The sequence below is a fragment of the Zonotrichia leucophrys genome, chromosome Z (genome assembly GCF_028769735.1).
Source record: "Zonotrichia leucophrys gambelii isolate GWCS_2022_RI chromosome Z, RI_Zleu_2.0, whole genome shotgun sequence".
Classification (NCBI taxonomy): domain Eukaryota; kingdom Metazoa; phylum Chordata; class Aves; order Passeriformes; family Passerellidae; genus Zonotrichia; species Zonotrichia leucophrys.
In genome coordinates, this window is record NC_088200.1 from 14,381,484 (window position 1) to 14,402,094 (window position 20,611).

The window sequence follows — 20,611 nt, forward strand, 5'->3', positions numbered from 1 at the left end:
ACCGAAGTTAATCTCATCCCTCAGTGTGAGGACCCTTAAAACACTCATAATCTAATAGTCATAGAGCCCGCACATCTTTTAACACACTGGATATTCAGGGAAGCAGTATGCAATTCCACTTAGCCACATAAGCTGTTTCACTGCACAAACTAGCAGTGAGGAAACTGTTTCCTCCACACATCAGTGGAGGAAAGTAATTTTTCAGAGACTGCTATTAAACAGCAAAGCTTTGTGATGTGCAACAAGCATCAGAGATCTCATTTAATTCTTCTGGGGAACACAGAATCATACAGTAGAAGACATAACAGCCAGGACAGAAAAATCTTGGTTATTTTATCTTTCATTTTGCTTTCCTCAATTCACCACTGCTTCACAAAAAGAAAAGCACAGGGGTTAAGGACATGTAATGACAGCGTTTTGGTCTCCTCTAACATATATTGTAAACACATCAAAAAGTAAAGGATGCCAGTCCTTGCACTGGCATCAAATAAGACACTGATTGGATTCCTCATCTCTAAAAAGGTAAATTACTTTTATTAAGAGATAATTTTTCATAAAACAAATAGCTCTTAAGATACAAATGGTGATGTGCTGGGAAGATTAACATGTACTACTCAGGAAATATCAGACAACAGGCTGAAGCCAACAGACAACACAGTAAACTACTTACATAATAGTGATCCTTGAACAACGCTGAACTCCTTCACAGGAGTTTAAAACAGAGCACATTAACAGAGTTCAAATATGCCAACAAACACCCTGCCTTTTCTAATTCAGAGAATGCAAATGAGTATCTTCCAGGGTCCTTACTCTAGGACTTGCAGTTATGACAACTTGCACCGATAGATCTTATATTTTTCTTGAAGAAGAGTTAAATTTGAAATGTACAAAATGTTGGAGTGGTTCAAGTCAGAGGTATAGGTTGGCTACTGAACAATGTAGCCAATGTAAACACTGGTATCCTTCTACCATCTCTTCATGTTTGCATGCCTCATAATACCTCTATTTTTACTTGAATGAAAAAGGAAAACAAAGAATACTAAAACTGAAGGCTTCTTATGGTTCAGAGAAGAGCAACATTCACTGTGCAGCATCTGAATCCACCCAGTAGCAAATTCAGGCAGCAAGGTCCAGCTACCAGTCTCAAAAGAACCAAGAATACCAAATGTGTCTGGAAAAAATAACAGTCAAAAGAAAAGAGTGCAAGTACAGAGAACCTAACTTGACAGGACTGCTATGTGCAGGAGTTGCTAAGAGCAGCAGCTGCACTCAGGAACCAAGAACTGAGAAAATCATGGTGAAAAGGAAAGCACAGGAACAGAGATGGGGACAGGCTTGAGAGGAAGCTGGAAGGAGTGCTGTGTCACACACATAACAGAGAATTTCAACAGCAAGCTGCTACTCAGAGCTAGCTTAAGATGGGCTTGGCATTGTGTAACAATAGTTAAATCCACAGTAGCTGCCCTGCTTGGAAGAGAACCTAGAGTTAACATGAATATCCCTTCATCCATCTAGCATTTCTCCACATCCCATTGCATATGACATTACAAAAGCACCATGCTAGTGTGAGTTCTTATGGGCAACAAAGCCCAAATTAGCAAATTCAGTTTCCATGCATATTGCCACTTGTAATCAACAATTTTTCACTAATATATTAAAATACTGTCCTTTATGCCTCAGGCGAAGGAATAATACAGGAAATAGCAGGTGAAACATTTACTTTCATCCACTAACAGGAGGAAATTACTTTATATTTCTGAAGAATTTTTATCATTTGTTTATCAGTTGTTTATCATTTTGATGTGGGGTAGAAAGGACAAAATAAAAGACCAAGAACGTGAAGCAATCAGAACTACTGGTGGAAGACTCTACAGCTGTAATAATAGTAAAACACCCCTGAAATAGCAGTGATGAGTAGACATGTTGAGAAAAAGACAAGAATAAAGAAGGTGAGATAACATTCACATCTACATACTATATTCTGAAGGAAGTTATTGAAGTGCTCCAGGTGGACTTCAAACAGGTAGGTATAGAAGAAACTGCATTAAACACATTTAATGAGGTCATACAGGACCGCAAACATCATGTCAACAGCTACATACATACCTCACAAAAATTATCCTGATGTTTCTGTTCTAATAATATAGCCTGTTTGGCAGAGTTTTTTTCTTATGACTACATCAAGCAGACCATGAAAATGGAAGGGCAAAAAAAAACCCTACTCTACAATCCTAATAGGTTTTGTAGACAAATCTTGTACATACAGATTTAAACATCTGTGCCCAGAAGGGTTCTTGGATGTCAGTGAAATTGCAGACATGCACTCAGCAAAATAAAGTATGTCCTTCATGAGCAGAAACCCTTTCACCACTGCTCTGAGGCTAAGTCTGGGAAGCATGAAGACTAGAGCACAGCTGATATTTCTCACATTCAAGGAGAGACATACAATGTTAGAAGATAGCAGGTCTGGAGTATATAAACAGAAATACATTATTCCTGTTAATTAAATTGTAGGCCCCATTACTACAGGATGTTGTGAAGGATAAATGGGTTCTAAAAGAGATTAGATGAACTCACAGAGAACAAAAGGTCTGCCACAGAACATTAAACACAACTGTCAGGCTACAGCTGGGTCACAGAGATCTAATTGCTGTCTGCTGAAAGGTGCTGTGATATGCTTGAGAAACAGTCACTTTATACACAACCAGGCTGCTATACCACAATCTTCCTTCTTCCAGCTGGAGACAGAACAGTGGGCTTGACAGACCCTTCCTCTGATCCAACATGAAAGTTCTTTATCCATGCTTCCTTCTCCCACAGAGGCAGGTCTGCAAATACTGCCTTATCAAGCTTTGAACATTGTGTCTTTATTCAGAAAATTATTCTCTAAGATCTTCTAAAGGAGTTAGAGTAACATCTGCAAGCTGAGACGTTCATTACACTGACATTTAAGGTATTTTGGACAACTTCAGATCAATCCAGTAAATTGGGAGCAATGGGCTGCCAAGAACCATACCACCGGAAACCAATAATTCTATGCTACAAAGAATTTTCTTAAATCTCAGTAGCAAACCTTGTAGAAACCTCGTGTGCACATGATAGCTTTAGACTCAAGGACAGTAGGTTCCAATTGGACATGAACAGGGAATTTTTCCCTGTGACAATGGTGAGACATCATGACCAAGAGAAGCTGTGGATGCCCCATCCCTGCAAGTGTCCAGTTAGGCTGGATGGGGCCCTGAGCAACCTGGTCTAGTGAAAGGTGTTCCTGCCCATGGCAGGGGGTTGCAAGCGGATGATCTTTAAGGTCCCTTTCAAGCCAAGCCCTTCTATTGTTGTATGATTCTATGTCTGCAGATAATTTGTTCCAGTACACATGACTAAAAGGGGTTTAACGTGATGGCATTAAAAAAAACCCAAACAGCTACACAGTACAACTGACTCACACTATTGCTTCAGTCTTCTATCAAATGCAATGAACCACCTTTCAAGTTGACTCATTGAAATTGCATATATTTATATTAGTTACTCTGTTGGTCTGTGTACATAGAGCATGTGAAATACAGCAAAGGCCTTGTTCAGGAGATTCTTCTGCTGGGAGGAAGTACTCTCAAGCAGCCAAGTTCAAGATAGTTTCACTCATGAGGTCCCAAACAATGCCCAAACGTTATGGTTTGAAATGTAAATATCAATTTGTAAAAAAACCCATCTGATTAAATTAGAAATTTCTCAAAACGAGTTTTTTTCTAGTAATCTTTTCTCCTTTTCCTTAAGAAATTACTTTCATATGAAACTGGACCTCCCAAAAATCTGGTTTTGTTTGTTTAGTTTGGCGCTTTGGTTTTTAGGATTTTTTTTAAGTTCTATCATTGCTAGTACAGCTGGAAATCTTTGCCTTTAGAAATAAATGTCTGCAAAAGTGAGAAGACAACTTATTTTTACAACCACTCTAAGAAAAGTGCTCTAATTGCAGAGGAACACAATTTTTAGATTAATTTGCTTTAAATTATTGTTTATAAAGTGTCAACAATTCAGACTTTTTTTTTTATTTTTGCATCAACAGTGACTTTATTAAGAAAGATATAGTTTTTGGTCTTCTGCACAGAAGTAACATTCCCATTTCTTTTTTTTTCCCGCAAATCATTTCTTCATGGTGAACTACATTTTATGTAGCCATAGAATCAGAGAATCATTGAATGGCTTGGGTTGGAAGAAACTTTAAAGATCATCTACTTTCAACCCCCTGCCATGAGCAGGGGCACCTTCCACAGGGCCAGGCTGCTCAGGGCCTTGAATCCAAATGTCTGTCAGCACAGACCAACACAACAAATATTTTAGCTGCACATAGCAATTTCTTCTCCAACTGAAGTGAACAAAAATAGGCAGTTGTGCATGTTCTAAAATACTCTGCCATATGTAGATGTATAAAATACAGCACCAGAAGAAGCACTGGAAGAGGGATCACCATCCCTGGAAGTATTCAAAAAATGAGCAGTCTGGCACTTAGTGATATGGCTTAGTGAACAGGGTGGTATCCAGCAGAACGTTGGATCTGATGGTCTTGGAGGTCTTTTCCAATCTTAATGATTCTACAATTCCAAGACTCAGCATGATATTTGGAATCCAGTATTTTTTGGTATAAATTGTACTATTCCTCTGAGGGAAATCTTATGCAGACAAAACCCTGAAGTATTTTACAGCAAAGCACTTTTCATGTATGTTAAAACACACAGACTCTGATTGAAGAGACCCCGCAAGTGCACCCAAGTTTCCTCAAGTTGCATTGACAATTTGGATATTTCTTCCAAGAGTTTTGGCTCCGATGAGAGAATCTTAAGATGTAACTGAAAATGAAAACAAGCAGTTAGTGAAACAAATACAGATTAAAAAATTAAAAGGCTGTTTTCCCCATCCAATTCCAATAGTTTGCTTTCAGGAAATGTCCCAAATAGGGAAAGGACTCTTTTCTTTCAACTAATTTCCTCTATTCAATGCTGGTCCCCCCTTTTGCTAATCTTTACAAGCCATTTTTCATGTTCTAGATGGGATAAGGCAGCAAAGTGTCTTAAATATGCTATAGTTTTACTAAATCCTCTTCTGGCAAGGCTGCTGAATCTTTTCTCATCACACAGTTCCCTAGAGGGTAACTTTCTCCACTTTCTGACCTGCATCACAAACTCCTCTTTAGTCTTTGTTTGTTGCTGTCACAAACAGCAACATTGTTAAAAGAGAAACAAGAGAAACCTTCTGAACTTGCTGCAATTATTACCACTTAATGGATGGAATATTTATTTTCCAGGCTACAATATAAATATCCAGGAGCCTTGACAGAGCTTTAATTTGAAAGATAGTTGATTCAGTCTGGATAATAGACAAAATTCTTTACTGTGAATGTGGTGAGGCACTGGAACCCATTACCCAGAGAAGCTGCGGATGCCCTGGTATTACATGTGTCTGAATGTCTATAACAGTGTTTTCCAAGTAAGCTGCTATTAAGTGCTTTCACATTATTTCATAAATCAGAGTATCTAAAACACTTGTGCATCAGAAGGGTTTCAATCTTCCGCAGAACCACTTTATCTCTAAGAGTAACTGTTACTCTGCTTCAGTAGAGTAACAAACTTACACACACCCTAGGACAAGTTCATTAGCTCTCTGATAATCAACAGGTAACACAAGAAAGGTAGCCCACTGCCACGGAAAGTAGGTCAGGCTTACAAAGTCTAGTGATAAATCCAACAAAATGTCTAATTTATTTCCCAACCATTGTGCATTAAATTCTTTGCTTATTTAAGATGGTAACATACCTTAGCTTAACAATTAACAACCACTAAGAAGTTAGGAATGTTACAAAAAAAACCCCACAAAAACAATTCTAAGAAAGGAATACAAGAACAAAACCTGTCTGGCAGGGCCCTCTTCACAACATCTTTTGTTTTGCAAGTTTTTCTTGATTATCACCAAATGAGCTGCCACATCATCCAATACATTCAGTTAGACATTTTAAAACCATTCTCAACCAAAATCACCTCAGATAATTCTAACAGACAATTTATACCTTTTTAGTATAACCGTTATTTTTAATAGGACTAACATAAATTTAGTAAGAAAAATTTTACCTTTAAAAATAGTGCCAGGTACGCCTGAGCAAGTTCGAAGTTGTGCTTCTTGTTCAGCATCATCCCAATCATTCTCAGAAAGCTCAGCATCACCTCCATTGAGCCCCCACCTTCAGGGGCCAGACCCCGCAGCTCCACCTCAATATTAGATGGTCCCAAGCTTTTCAGTAAGTCAAGGGGAGCTTTATCTGTGTTAGAACATTGGAGGACACATTATCAGTAACATCTGCAAAACAGAATCTCACAGATCCTTCACAAGACAGGCTTATTCTAAAATTCTTAAGTAGTGACTATGAATTTCAAGTTTTTACTGTTTCCTTACTTTTTTTGTTTTCAACAAAATGTCTCCCTGTCTTTAATTTACTGTCCTAACACACACTAAAATTACAGATGCACTTCATTTGTAATTGAAAAATATAAGTAACATCTTTGCATTTGGTTCACTTTTTCCCCTCTTCTGTCTTCTAAGTTAAACAAAATTTCTAATTAACCACATAACATTGTCATTTAACATCTCCTGGCAGAAAGAATGTACATACTTGATATTTTGAGCTGTTAACTGTGACTATACTCTGAAAGATGGAGAACACTACTTTTACTAGGCAATAAGCAAAACTAGAGACCTTTGGCTGCATCTAACAAATTATTACTTTTGTTAAGTGAATGCCTGGAGGGTGTTACAGGAAAATCTTTTTCACAGCAGAAATACCTGCAATTTACAAACTTTCTTCCTCTTCATAATTGCTCCTTCTCAGGACTTCTACTGTGCTACCTGATGACCTATGAGGATTTCATCTATTTCATCTTTAAAAAGGAAGCAGCAAAAATATGTTTGGTTGCAAAAATGCAACTGATGGTTATAATATTTTAAAACATATGTGATTAGTATTTCTTTTGCTAAGAAGACCAACTTTATGATAACTAGTGGTATTAGGCATTGGTTAATATTCCTCAGGTAGTATAAATCAATATTTGATTCTAAAAAACATCATTAGCTAGTTTTGAATATAACAGATTTTAACAGTACTAAACAGATGCATTAAACAGGTTTTTTTTATGACATTAAACAAAAAGCATGGAACATGTTGTGAGGTTGATACATGTACAACACGGAAAAGGCTGCAGCTCAATGCGACCAGCTCAATCTTCACACCTGACCTGAGGTGTGAAGCCCTGTTTCCACCCCTACAGTAAACCAGGATGGTTTCGAGCAGGATTCCTTTTATTTGCACGGCCCAGTCATGTTGAGAAGAGATGGCTGCAATCCAGCCCGCAGCGAGCCATGCTCCCCACCAGCAGCCAGGATCACCAGGCGCCCTGGCTCTGGCACAGAGTCGGGGCCCTGCAGCAGCCGCGGCCTGAGGCAGGCCCACGTGTCCGAGCACATCAGTGTGCACTTGCTCACTGGCAGAGCCAGCCCCACGAGGCTTTTAAACATTCACCTCTTCTGAGTGGCTCTGAGGCACTTCAATACAACACTGTCAATCGAAGTACTACAAGTGAGGCAGAAGAACACACCTTGTTTGTGACAGATAATGAAGTTCTGCACACAAAAAGTTTTAAGTTGCTTGAGTAAGCTGGTCATCTCAAGAGAGTTTAAGCAGGGGTAGAAGAATTCCCCACAGAACTGCTTGTGGACAAGCTACTGTCCATTTACATTCCCAAATCGGCTATATTAGCATAATTTTAAAAAATCTGCTTCAATAATTCTGTAGCATCACAAGATAAACATAAAAAACAGCTGATGCATTCCACTGGTAGTTTAAGTGATTAAATTTCAAAATAAACTGAATTTTCAAAGAAATCCAACACCTTATTTTTGTATAATTTATTTCTTTTGAAGCTTTAAAATACAGGGCAATGAATTAACACTGTCAGTTCACTGCCTGGTGAAGTAACCTTTGAAAGGAGAACTTGTTAGGCACACTATGCTTTTTACGTTTCAGTGAATCACCACACTATTCCTTTTCAAATAAGTCTATTCCAAATCAATCCCTTCCTTCTTTCCTTCCTTTTCCCAGAAATAATGCATGGCACCTTGTCTGGGTGGTATAATCAGTTTTCAAAAAAGGTTAATGAAAAAGGAACCCATTCCTCTTTCTCCATAAGGGTTTTAGCCAGAACTGGGTTCCATGCTACAATCTGCAGTAACAATGGATTTTTGTTCTAGTGTAGCTATCTGTGTATTAGGTATTATACTGTACTACGAGTATTTTTTTTTCTCACATCTGTTACAATTCTGACATTAAAAATCACGTATGTATCAAAATAAAAGCAGCATCAACATTTTTAGTGAAATATTTCAATAACTTACATTCATTGGTGCTCAGGGCTTCTTCAAGATGAATGCAGAAATCAGATTTCTGTGCCAGCATCCCAAGGTTTACCACCTTTGACTAGACCACAAAAGCACAGCAGTGTGTCCATGAATATGCAAACACATTTTTACAACTCAATCACATTATTTTTCTACTGAAAGAATAAGACTTTGAGAAATAGAGCAGTAATACAGTGAGTTAAAACTGGTTCTTTAAAATCTAGTGATTTAACCCAACATTAAAAAGCATTTGAGATTTCTTTTAAAATACACTATATAAATACAATTACATTGATTCTTGTTTTTACCTGTGTATCATTTTCCTCCTCTGGTGGAATGTATCGGGGTATAAGACCAGGAAGTGTTGGGATGAAGAAAGGTGCTGATTTTGGAACTTTTGGTGGCTCTCTCGGTTTATTTTTTTTCTGTTAATTAGATATTTGAATTAAAATAATTATCATCATAGTAAGAGCATGTGGGAATACTTTGTTTATAAAGAGTTTCCTTTTTAAAATACTGTGAAAACTCTAAAGATTAACTGAAAAGTAAATACACAAGTAAAATCTTTTACCACTAATTATGAAGCTACTATTATTTAAATTATTATTTAGCAGAAAAACAACCCCTGTCCCAAATCCCAGGAACTGAAAAGCACCACATACACTTCTAATGCAAAATCTTGAAAAACACTTGAAAAGCAGGATCAAGTTTCATGCATTTCATAGAAACAGGGCAAATATATGGATGTATGTTGCTTTTTGCACAGTTTCAGTACCTTGATAATATCAAGGTTGAGGAGATTTTTCCACCTTGATTCTGGTAACAAGGAAAGGGTCACCAGCTGCTCTCCCAGTTGCTCAGGTGAGACATATTCTATCATTTCATCACATGGCTCTTCATCTCCTGACACATCCACATCTTGCAGAAACAGATATCTTTTATGAACATTCATATTCCTCATTCATTTTTTAAAAAGTCAAGCCCAACACTTTTACTTATTTTTGAATAACAAATGAATAACAGTTATACATATAGGTGCTAACATAACACTGAGCTAAAAAGCTACAGAAACAGTCTGTATTAGCCTTATGAAATATTAAATAATTTTAAAATATTATAGCTAAGATGTAGAATTTAATAAACAAATTTCTAATGACTGATTTGTCCACTTTGACTGAAGTTATATAAAAGCAGTTTACAGATTTAAAGAAAACAAAATTTTGACAGTGATCTCTGGTTCTTTCTGAATAAATATATACACAGTAATTTTAATTCTACATTATAAAGCTGTGAAGTCCTTGCATTTAGATCCTTGCACCATATTCACTACCTCATCACAACCTCTTCATAGGTATGACTGGAGTGGCACATAAAAATGAAGAAAATCGCAACATTAATGCACAATGTCCCACAAGGTAAGTTATAGTATCAGTCACTTGATTTTCTCTTAATTTCCTGTGTGATCTTGACCAAACAGGTCTGCTTTCCTTTCTTTTTGTAAAATATTACTTGGCTAAAACAATGAATCTAATAGACAAGCCTGAAACAACAAAGGAATGTAACCCATTAAGAGCCCATAGCATCCAAGCAGGAACTTTACACTTGCTGAAGACACAAAGTGGATTAAAGCTGGAATCAGGACAAAAATATTCAAAGTTCTGGGATGAATTCCTGTCTCCCCAGTTTCAGTACATGGAGCAGGTATGAGCTTGCTATAGCAGCCATCACCACAAGGCGTGCTCTAGCGGCCAACAGCTAGGTGTGCTTCTCCTCCAGATGGAGACTGAAATGCAGGCATTTCAAACTTGGGCAGACAAGATCTCCATCTAGAGGACTTCTGACGCACAATCGCTTCCATTAATTTAGCAAAAAATTCCACTTAGGCCTTTCTTTCACTGGGCACAGGCACATGCCAGCTCAGCTGAGCCCCATCCTCTTGCCAACAAGATATCCACAATGAATCTGTGGGATACAAGCAGGGGAGCAAACTGCAAGGGAAAAACAAAACACACTTTCATCTGAGGGTTACCATGCATGGGGCAGGTGTTGGGGAGTGTCACCAAAGATGGTTCATAATCTGCAGGAAGGGGCCGTAATGACACAAGTGAATACAGAGAACGGTTTGACCTGAAAAACATAAGTCAGGCATTTTAAAAGCCATCTCCAGATGAATGGGAACAAGTACTTCAGACATAATTTATACTGCAGTCTAATATTGCTGCAGCATGGCAATTCACCAGGCTCTATTCAAGATTAGCTCTCCTCATCTACCAGATAAGCAGGAAATGAAGTGTGGCAATAGACTCACCTGAACATCTGAAACATAAGTGTTATGTTCAAGTATTACTGCCAAGAACATAATAATAGGCTGCAGGACCTCAATGTTCTTATTGAAGTGGGGGGCCCAGAGCTAAGCACAGAATTTGAAGTGTGACCTCAACAGCGCCCAGGAGAGGGGCAATAACTGCCCTGGTCCTGATGGCCAAAAAGAATATTTACCTGTGCCTGTGTTCCACCACCCTCACAATCAAGCATTTCTTTACAATGTGTGATCTGAATCTACCTTCCTCAGTTTGAAGCCATTCCCCCTTTTCTTGTCACTCTAGGCTGTCGCAGTCGAGGCGGTCATGACATAAAGCAGAGACCACAAGTAGTCTCAGTTGGTAACACTTGGCAACAGTTTATTAATGAAAATGGCTGATCTTTTATACACTTTCCAGTTGTTTACCCTTCTTCTACCTTAGCTATTGGCCACAATAATTCAATATCATGCCATTGGTGAAAAGTTACTCTGACTCCACCTAACTTTCTAAAATCGCTTCGTCCAGCTGCAGAATGCTCTTATCTTCCTTCTCTCGATCTCCTTGGTTACGGCCTTGGAGAAAGCTCCTTATCAGCTTCTTCTTCTTCTTACTTCTTGCTCCTTTAGCTAACAGGCCCGCTGCTAGCCCCTTCCACACTAGGCCTTTGTCCAAAGCCCCTCCCCAGCTCTCCTGGAGCCCCCTTAGGCACTGGAAGGGGCTCTGAGGTCTCCCAGAGCCTTCTCCAGGCTGAACACATTATGCAAATACAAATTATTCATCCTGTTTTCACAGGATTATAGGGTAAAATTCTTAGCAGATTTTCTTCAGGTTCGAAAGATGCACACAGATAATTCTGGCAAATTGCTTCTTTTGTCAATATAAACTAGGGCTAGGTAAAAACATCTGCTGTTATTCACAAGGAAGCACTTTTACTTAACCACAGGAAGGCCTAACAACTGAACACTCCTCACACAAAACTACAGCAAACATATATAACCTGAAATAATCTGTCAGCTAAATGGAAAAAAGACCCAAGCCGTTTTAACAGTGTGTCACTTCAGTATTGGACCTGAACAGTCCTTTGCTTTAAAGTTGTATCTGGAGGAAACTGAACAAAACCACATTTTACTTCTGTGCTCATTTATCACTAATAAAGAAAAATAATCACAACTTTCATATACTGCCCAGAAGTCTCAGACAGCAGGACGAGAAAAGCACTTCAGAAGGAAGCACTATCTGAACAAAGCAGTGGGGGAAATGGAGTCTAGGAAAACTTTACAAATGGCATAACAGGAACTCTTAAGAGTAAGAAATCTTTAGAAAAAAAGAGATAGTTTATACTATCTGAATAAGTAATTTAACTGTGGAAATTTCATGACTTAGGAATCAGAGCAATACAGAACACCTGTCCTAATCAGAACCATAGAACACAAAACACTGGAGATGATACTTCACAGGGTAATTCTCTATTTGCAATAAAGGTGATTAAAAGAACTCTGTCTCATCCTAAAGTCTAAGTAGAAACAGATTACATACTCACCACAAATAAATTCCAAGATCATCCACATGTGCTGAAGCCAGAAAATCTCCTGTAGGAGACATAGTAAGGCTCACAGCTGCAGAGTCTACCAAAAAACAATCTATGAGACTATGAAGAAAAAAAAAAAAAACAACAGAGAAATTATCAGCAAAATAAACTTGTTTATCTGCACACAAATCCAAATATATTATATAAACAAAGCAAGTGAACAGCACTGTGCAACAAAGTCTCTACAAAATGCTTCAAAGTCAGATAAAGCGGGTGCCTCCTTAGACATCTACACCTGGAGAATATGTGATGAAGCAGTCAACTCCTTATGCCTAACACAAAATTTTTACTGGCCATAAATTCTGTATTTCCATTTAGCCCCAGTTACTCAGACTGACAATTCCTGTTCTCAGCACACTCCATGTACACCTAGTTAATACTAATGATAATGTTTCTAAAATAAAATATGAACTGCACAATGTGAAGTTTGATTATCTGCATCAATTTTGGCATTACTGTATCTTCAGCCTGATAAACCATTTCTTAATTATTCATTTCATGATTGCGGAAAATTGAAAAATACCATGTAAAAACAAAGTTAAAATACAACTATAATAACATTCTAGTAACATGTTATTATGCAATTTTTTTAACAATGAGACATTTAATTTCTGGATGATGCACTCTCTAGCAGACTTCCACTCAAGCCCAGGTTGACAGCATTGCTTGTCCCTTGCTGAAATACAAATTTCAGTTACTTTAAATTTTAAGTCAAAGTTTAACTTAAAGTTTACCTTGACAACCAGTTCACCAAGAGAAATAAAAAGAATAAACAAAGAGCGTGAATACTTTGTTCTTGTTTACAGCTCTACAGCCCTGTTCTGTTCACTAACCATAGAAAAAATATTGATGTAACACAGAACTTTAAAATGTAAAATCTTATAGGCATGTATTTTCTTAGTTACTGAGCACTCCTGTGATGGCTTGAGAGAGCATGTTGAAAGTAAAAGCCTTTTTCCCCCAGAGTTTTCCTCTGGAGTGTTGTATTCCCTATGCATTTTCTTAAACAGATGCTGCAAATCTCAGGTAAGAGAAAAATCATTCATCACTTTCAATATAAAATATATAAATACTAAACCCATAAATCCCAAACTTTCATCACATACATTTTGTACACAGTGCACAATGGCAAGAAAAAATTTACCCTAGATACTTTCTCTTAGTTTCAAATCCATCTCTTTATGACAATCCTTGCCTGTAACTGAGAAATTCTATTCAATAAATCAACCAGAAAGAGCTCCAAAACAAATTTAACAAGAAATTAAGTTTTTCTACTTACTGAACTTAAATCCTGATTAAAATTACTGGCTTGTGGGAAGGAGCAATCCATCTACTATAGGAAATAAGATACACTTGTATTTTTTACACAAAAGGCTAAACGAATCCTGCCTTGGGGCTGAAGGCATCTCCCTTTATGCCTCCTGCCTAACTGCAAAACTGTGACAGTGGAAAGCATAATGTTGAGCTCACATTTAACAGGTCTCCTGAGCTGTTTTTTCTCAACTGCTTCATCCATGAACAGTCAACTCATACCCCTGACTCCCCAATTTGTCTGTGCAAGCTGCAGAGCAGAAAGAAATATATGCACAATGCCTGGGCTCCTGTTTGTAACTTTCTGTACACAAAGTCATCATTTTTTCCCACTTTTAAAAAAGCCCTGCATTAAAAACATGCACTAGGAAGACCTGCACTGCATTACATATGGACAGCTAAGCACCACTGCCAAGCAAAAACAGATGTCCAGTTAACAGATGTCAGACCATTATTAAAGTCAGTTGGTAATTTTTGTAATGCTGGATTATAGAAACAGGTTCTTCATATTTTTGTAAAAACACTATCAAAGCTGAGGCTTTAGAATACACAGTTCAAGAGATGCTTTCTCTACTTTCGAGTCACAGAGATAAAGCAAGCATCAAGCCATTTATTAAAAGTTGTTCCTTTTTTTCAATACACTCCTCTGCCTATAGTTACGGGAAAGCCTTGCCTTTACACACTAGAAATAATTTAACCTAAATACAATTAATAATTTAATCTAATTACAATTAAAACCAGGGTTTGTCATTTACCTGCCTGGATTTCAGCTTGACCAGAATTTTATAGATAAGAGACAAAATATTTCATTTTTTTTTACATGTAAAAGACAACTACTGTCAGACTGCTTTTAAAAACATTACAAATAGATTCTTATTGTAAAGTATTAGGTTATTGAAGAAATGAAAACCAGAAGAAACTGATATTAGTCAATGCTGCAATTTTTTGTAGGCATATTACTTTGCAAGGGAAAGAGTGTTAGAAAGATGAAGACCAGGGTGCTAATTTCCTTCCCATCCATAGGAAGAAGGCACATGATATCCATCCTGTCCTATTTTAGACTATTTTAGTGGCTCTCATCATGCAAGAACAGCCCAATTGTTTGTTGAGATGCAATGCACTTCTGGGAGTAAAATGAGAACTTTTACAAAACTATTAGTATACAAAATTATTTACCAAACCATGTCAACAAAACTAATCAATCAAACTGAAACCTTTCAGCTCCAGGAACAACCATCAGAGCTGCACACTGCACAGCACTACCTTAAATTAAAAAAAAAAAAAAACAACAAAACTATCTGATATGCTGCTGAAAGAATGCACTGGCAGAACGCAAAGTTATTTCTCAGCCTGTTTTTTTCTGGGCTCCTGAACTTCTTGTGTGTACTTGCCTACTTCTCAGCCAAACTTTATTCTGGGAGAAGACTACTCATGGTGGGTCACAAGAGAGTATTTTTGGCAGTTGCAAGTACAAACAAATGAAAAATATAACTGATGTAATGCTATGTTGTGTTGTTAAAATGAATGTAAGTGAAAACAGGCTTCTCTTTACAAAACCAACTGGAGTACTGACTGCATCCAACTCTGGGGCCCCCAGCACAAGATACATGAACTTAGAGCAGCTCCAGGAAAATGACTCAAGGCCTGGAACACATTTCCTATCAGGAAAATGAGAGAGCTGTGGGGTTCTTCACCCTGGAGAACATAAGGCCCTGGGGGAGACAACCTTGTGGCCTCTCAATATTAAAGGGAGCTTACAAGGAAGACTCAGAGAGACTTTTTAACAAGGCCTGCGGTGACAGAACAAGGGGCAGCAGCTTTGAACTGAAACGCCATGGGTTTAGATGGGATGCAGGGCAGAATTTTCTTACGATGAGGGTGGTTGAGCACTGGAACAGGTTGCATAAACAACCAGTGCATGGCCCAGCCCTAGAGGTACTCAAGGCTAAGCTGGGGCACTGAGTAACCTGATCCAGAGAGAAAAGTTCCTTTCCATATCAAGATAGTTGGACTGGATCTTTGTTTCCAACTCCAACCACTCTTTGATCCTGTCAACACTTCAGCACATCACAATTCACCTTAAGCAATCTCTTGCCCTTTTGATTACAGTGCTGCTTCCAGACAAAGAACAAATTCACACTCATTCACAGTACATGGAAACTCCAGGTGTCATCAACAGATGTTCAGGACAGTGTTATTCTGTAGACCCAGAAAAAGACATGCATTGCTAGCACTGAATACAATAAAAATAGTGGGCAGAATTGTTTTACCATGTGAAACTTCAACTGTCACATCTGGTGATAGATGATCAAGCCAGAAAGCTTTCTGCCATTTATCAGAACGGGGATTATTTCTTGTGCTGTATGTTTTAAAATTTACTCACCATCCAGAGGGAAGGTCCCAAGTCTTAATGGAACAATCCATTGATGAAGTTATCAGCCAACGACCATCAGGACTGAAAGTCTACAATAAAATAGTCAATTTAATGGCACAACCAATAAGCCAGTCCCCACAGGAGGCCCTGCCAAGATCAGACTGCTCCCTAAAACCCAGGTGAAATGGTATGGCCAAAAGGCAAAACTGACAGTAACACTATCAGAAGTGAAGAAAGAACAAAACCAGAAGCTTTTTAAGAACAGCCTCAAGCATAAAACACAAGGTGTATCTCACTGTTAGCCACAGTGCTTCAGTCCTCATTCATGGTAGAAACCTACTTCTAAGCATAAAGTTGAGTAAGTCAAGTAAATACTATTTTAGTGGCATTTATAAATAAATTTGAAGCTAAAAACTATTTCAGTTAACAGTACAATGAACTATTACATAAGATGTAAATAAGGAATTATCCATGTGCTGCATTATCTCAGATGTTTTCAGTTTGCTCATCTTTTTTATAGACACAGCTGAGATTTCTGCAGTTTTTCTCCTCAATGCAATTTTCATTATTCTCAGTGCTTTGTTTTGTTTGACCCCCAAATCAGCTTGCTGTTACAGTTAAAAGCTATAGTTAAATCACAAAGCACATTAAAAAAGAGATGGCAATTTGGCCACTTTACATTTCCAAACTAACATGACTAAAAGTGCTGTGAAGCTGAACTACAGCTTTACTGCTCACAGAGTGAACCCAGTGATTTAATAAATGCAGAGAAATCCACCAGCTGTAAAATCTGTTAGGTATCTGTGTAAGGCACCTGTTACAGGAAATGGGTTAACAATTACCATGTCATTAATCCGTCCATGGTGTCCTGAGAATGTCCTGACAATCTTCCTGGTTTCTATATCCAAAACACTAATAGTGAAGTCATCAAAGGCAATTCCCAGAATACCACTGCCGAGAAACATCAACACACATGAGAGAGAATACTCAAGAGACAAAAAATAAAAACATCCTAACATTGTTCCAGGTATCTTTTATCCTAAAAATAACAAGTCTTACATTCCTTCAGTCTAATAAAATGTCCTGTCATCCTCTGTGTACTAGTCAGTTGTATTTCAAAGCATTAGAAGAACAAATTCTAATATATTCTAATCAAGAATACTGGTTGCCATTCTAGAAAAATATGTTCACCAAATGCTGTACACATGAAATAACTTCAGTTTCTTACCTGTCTCTGTGCAGCAGAATTCCACTTGGAGAAGAAGAAAGTTCAGTGGAATAAACCAGATCTTTCATTTTGAATTTCCAAAATTTAATTAATCCTTCACTACCAGCTGTGATTACCAGCTGGTTCAATCCATCCACAGCTACCCCTCTAATGGCCCCTTCATGTGCTGCAAATCAAGAGAAAAAAGGGTATTATTTCAGAATTTAAACTTAGCACAGAAATCAGCTGAATACCAAACTCTGTTTTGTTTATCTTTGCCTGACTACAATGAATGATCAGCAAGCATACGGCAATCTGAAAGCCACTTGTCAAGATGCTCCAGCATTCTAAGCTTTTTTTTATCTCTACACAAGCCAAATGGATTTCAAGTAAACACCTAGAATACAAGCAAGAAGTGCAATTGAAGATGAGTGTTAGCTCTTATTTCTGCTTTCAGTTTGGGGAAGTTTTTGTGATTGTGAGATTTGAGAGATTTTTGAATCACTTCAGGGACGCCTCCAAGAGGAACCACCACTCCAGACAAAATTTACAACTTCAGTTCAGGCACAAAAACTGGGAGTTTTCCAAAGCTGCTTCACACTGCAGTGTAAAGACAACACATAGCTCCTCTAGTTTTGGATCAATTTTATTTCTTAATCTATACCTAGGGCTACTGGCCAGTAAGCTAATCTAGAAAATTCATCCCACTATCAACCAACGTTTTTATAAAGAGACTACTTCATGTTTGCTAAGCTAGGTGGCTTTTAGAAATCCAGTAATCTTAAGGGCTCAGCAGGACTCTTTCCTTGTTTCTAAAACAAAAAAATTCAGATCACGAGTGCCAAAAAACCATGTATGAGAGTATATGGAATATACATAAAATATATATGTATGCAACTCTAAAAGGAAATGTCAGGGCACAGTCACATTATGTGCTAAATTTGCAGACGGGTAATTAAAAATAACACCATATGCAAAGAGCTGGACTTGCTCAGGACTTCAATTTTCCTTCCATTTCTAAGCAGGGGGCACAAAACAGATGGGAACATTTATCTAGGAGACAGAATACTATAAAACAAGAAGCCAAATACTGAAAATGTGACTATCTCAAAAAGAGTGGAGGCCAGAGCATCTCATTTAAGTGCTAATCATTGTGGTAACTGACAACTTTGTTTTAAATAAAACCAAGGATATGTTAACATCAGAGCTGTTAAAATTATCAAGGATCCTGTCCTTCAAGTCAGGTTTCTGACTGAAAGAAAGGATAGGGCACCATAACTAGAAAAACTGAAATGCATCCCAAATTCAAGTCAGATCCTACACTGAATCTTCATGATGACAGAACACGAGGTGACTGCTGCTCTGTTAAGTGCCAGTGTTTGGGAAGTTTAAGAGCCCTTACCTGTTTCTTTGCCATAATGCCCTCTGTGAATGCCAGACTGCATGTTATACACATCTACCTGTCCAGTTGACATCCCAATTACAGCAAAATTACCACACGATGTAATGTCAACTGCCTTTAAAGGGAATTAAAAAAAATCAATCAACACCACAAAGCACCTATGAAAATCACTCTTTAGGTGTCTGTCAAGTAGTGAAGTTGCTAGAAGTACACAGCATATTGGGAATGCAAAATACTAGTACATATTTGGGGAAACCTGCACAAAACAAATAAATTTTGTTTTTGTTCATCTCAAGAAAGCAGAGGGAGAAGCTCTTAAAATGAACAAATACTCAACAAGTAATAAATATGGCAATACACGGTTGTGAAAGATAATGAAATCCTAGCTTAGAGGCATCCAAAAGAAGCCACAGGTAATATTATCAGCATTGTAAATTAAATAATAAAGATTGCCACAAATTCAATCCTTAAGACAAACGGCAAGCATGGCAACTGTTCTTTCATCGCCCGTGGTACCAATACGCACCCAAGTTAGGGTGAGGTCACAGAGAGTTTCAATAGGAAGAAACAAAGAAACAACAGTCTACATTTCTTTGGAAAGATACAGTCCAAAGAATCTAGCAGATTCTACTAGAATCTAATAGAATCAAAAGAAAACTGGATATTTACAATTTAATTTATCTAACACCCAACTACTAAGCAAAATGTCAAAAAACCATGTATCACAAGACATAGGAGTTGCATTAACCCCTAGTAAAAATGTGGGGTGCCACAGCAATTCCTCCTTTAAAAAGCTGGTAAACCTCAGCAAACATTTGTACCCCCTTCACTGTGTGTTCGACACAATTGTGACCAGCTCAAGTTGTAAGGGATTTTTGAGGTAATACCCTTCTTGCAATTTGGAAATACACTTCCCTGTACTGCCAAAAAAAGCTCAGAATCTTCAGCAATCTCATTCTCAGAGTAAGTTAATCAGCACAGGCATACAGACAACTCTACATTGTTGTGAGAGACTAAAGGCAAGCACCAACCATCTCTCTGAGCCAGAGAGTAAGTGTATTTTAACTTGAATGTTTAGGGGAAAAGAACAGCTTTCTGTAAGACCATCAGCATTACAAACCAGCTCACTGGACACAGTGCTTTTTCATTCCAAGCATTATTTCTGTACCAACAGGAATCAAAATAGGATACATAGAGTGTGAATCTGAAGAAATCTTATCCTAAGTAGACTTACTGTTGCATATATGTCAATAGGTTTGTGTTTGCTGAATTCTTCTGGCCTCAGTTTGTGAGCCCCCATGGAGGTTTTCTGATAGTTCCAGGTTGTACAGGTTATATACCCCTGATGGCAGGCAACAATACCGTCCCAGTCACTCTGGTGTGCCACCTCTGCAGGGAAACACAGAGTCCTTTTAGAAACAGTAACTCCAACGTCAAACTTCAGTTCTCTTGATATTTTAAAGTACCTTTACACAGAATGGTTCATATTTAGTGCTCTTGTCGCACACTCAAAAAGCTACCACTCAGAAATACCACAGGGCAAACAGCTGCACATGTGTAGTGTAAATATAATGTTAAAACAAAACCTCAAGCACTGTTTTGCACACTATGCTCTGTGTCTTTGCACATTTTAACCTCTGCAGCTGGAAATGCATAATTCAATGTAAATGTTTCAAACTGGTTTAAATGGTTTAGACTGCTCAATCCTACACATTTCCAGCTGAGTGCCCTTAACTTTTTCTTCAGCTGTTGAAGCAGCAGAAGCCACCAGATAATGTCAGGTTTAAGAAATAAATCTGCTTTACAAAGCAAAATACTTCTTTTGCGTTTCCAGGAAAATTGTTTATCAAAAGCTCAGTATTCAAACTTTGTAGTCAAATATGATATATGGAGATCTAAATAATGAGCAAGTTTGATTTTTTTCCTGGAAATTTAAAAAAATTGAGAGCTTTAAACTAGGTACTTCTAGAACTTAAAAGATTAAAACAAG

The 20,611-nt window shown here is 37.7% G+C and overlaps 1 protein-coding gene across 1 annotated transcript in view; it reads right to left on the bottom strand.

The window, feature by feature from the left end:
- Positions 1–511: 511 nt before the first annotated feature.
- WDR36 (WD repeat domain 36) overlaps positions 512–20,611 on the bottom strand; it is a 32,699-nt gene continuing 12,599 nt past the window's right edge. Inside the window, exons 12-23 of the mRNA XM_064736155.1 lie at positions 19,856–20,010; positions 18,622–18,736; positions 17,241–17,406; positions 16,855–16,963; positions 16,022–16,101; positions 12,280–12,387; positions 10,466–10,563; positions 9,212–9,354; positions 8,745–8,861; positions 8,434–8,515; positions 6,120–6,307; positions 512–4,844 (exon numbers count right to left, since the gene is read on the bottom strand). Coding sequence (XP_064592225.1) covers positions 4,695–4,844; positions 6,120–6,307; positions 8,434–8,515; positions 8,745–8,861; positions 9,212–9,354; positions 10,466–10,563; positions 12,280–12,387; positions 16,022–16,101; positions 16,855–16,963; positions 17,241–17,406; positions 18,622–18,736; positions 19,856–20,010 — 1,511 coding nt within the window. The 3' untranslated portion in view covers positions 512–4,694. The remainder of the gene's footprint in view (positions 4,845–6,119; positions 6,308–8,433; positions 8,516–8,744; positions 8,862–9,211; positions 9,355–10,465; positions 10,564–12,279; positions 12,388–16,021; positions 16,102–16,854; positions 16,964–17,240; positions 17,407–18,621; positions 18,737–19,855; positions 20,011–20,611) is intronic.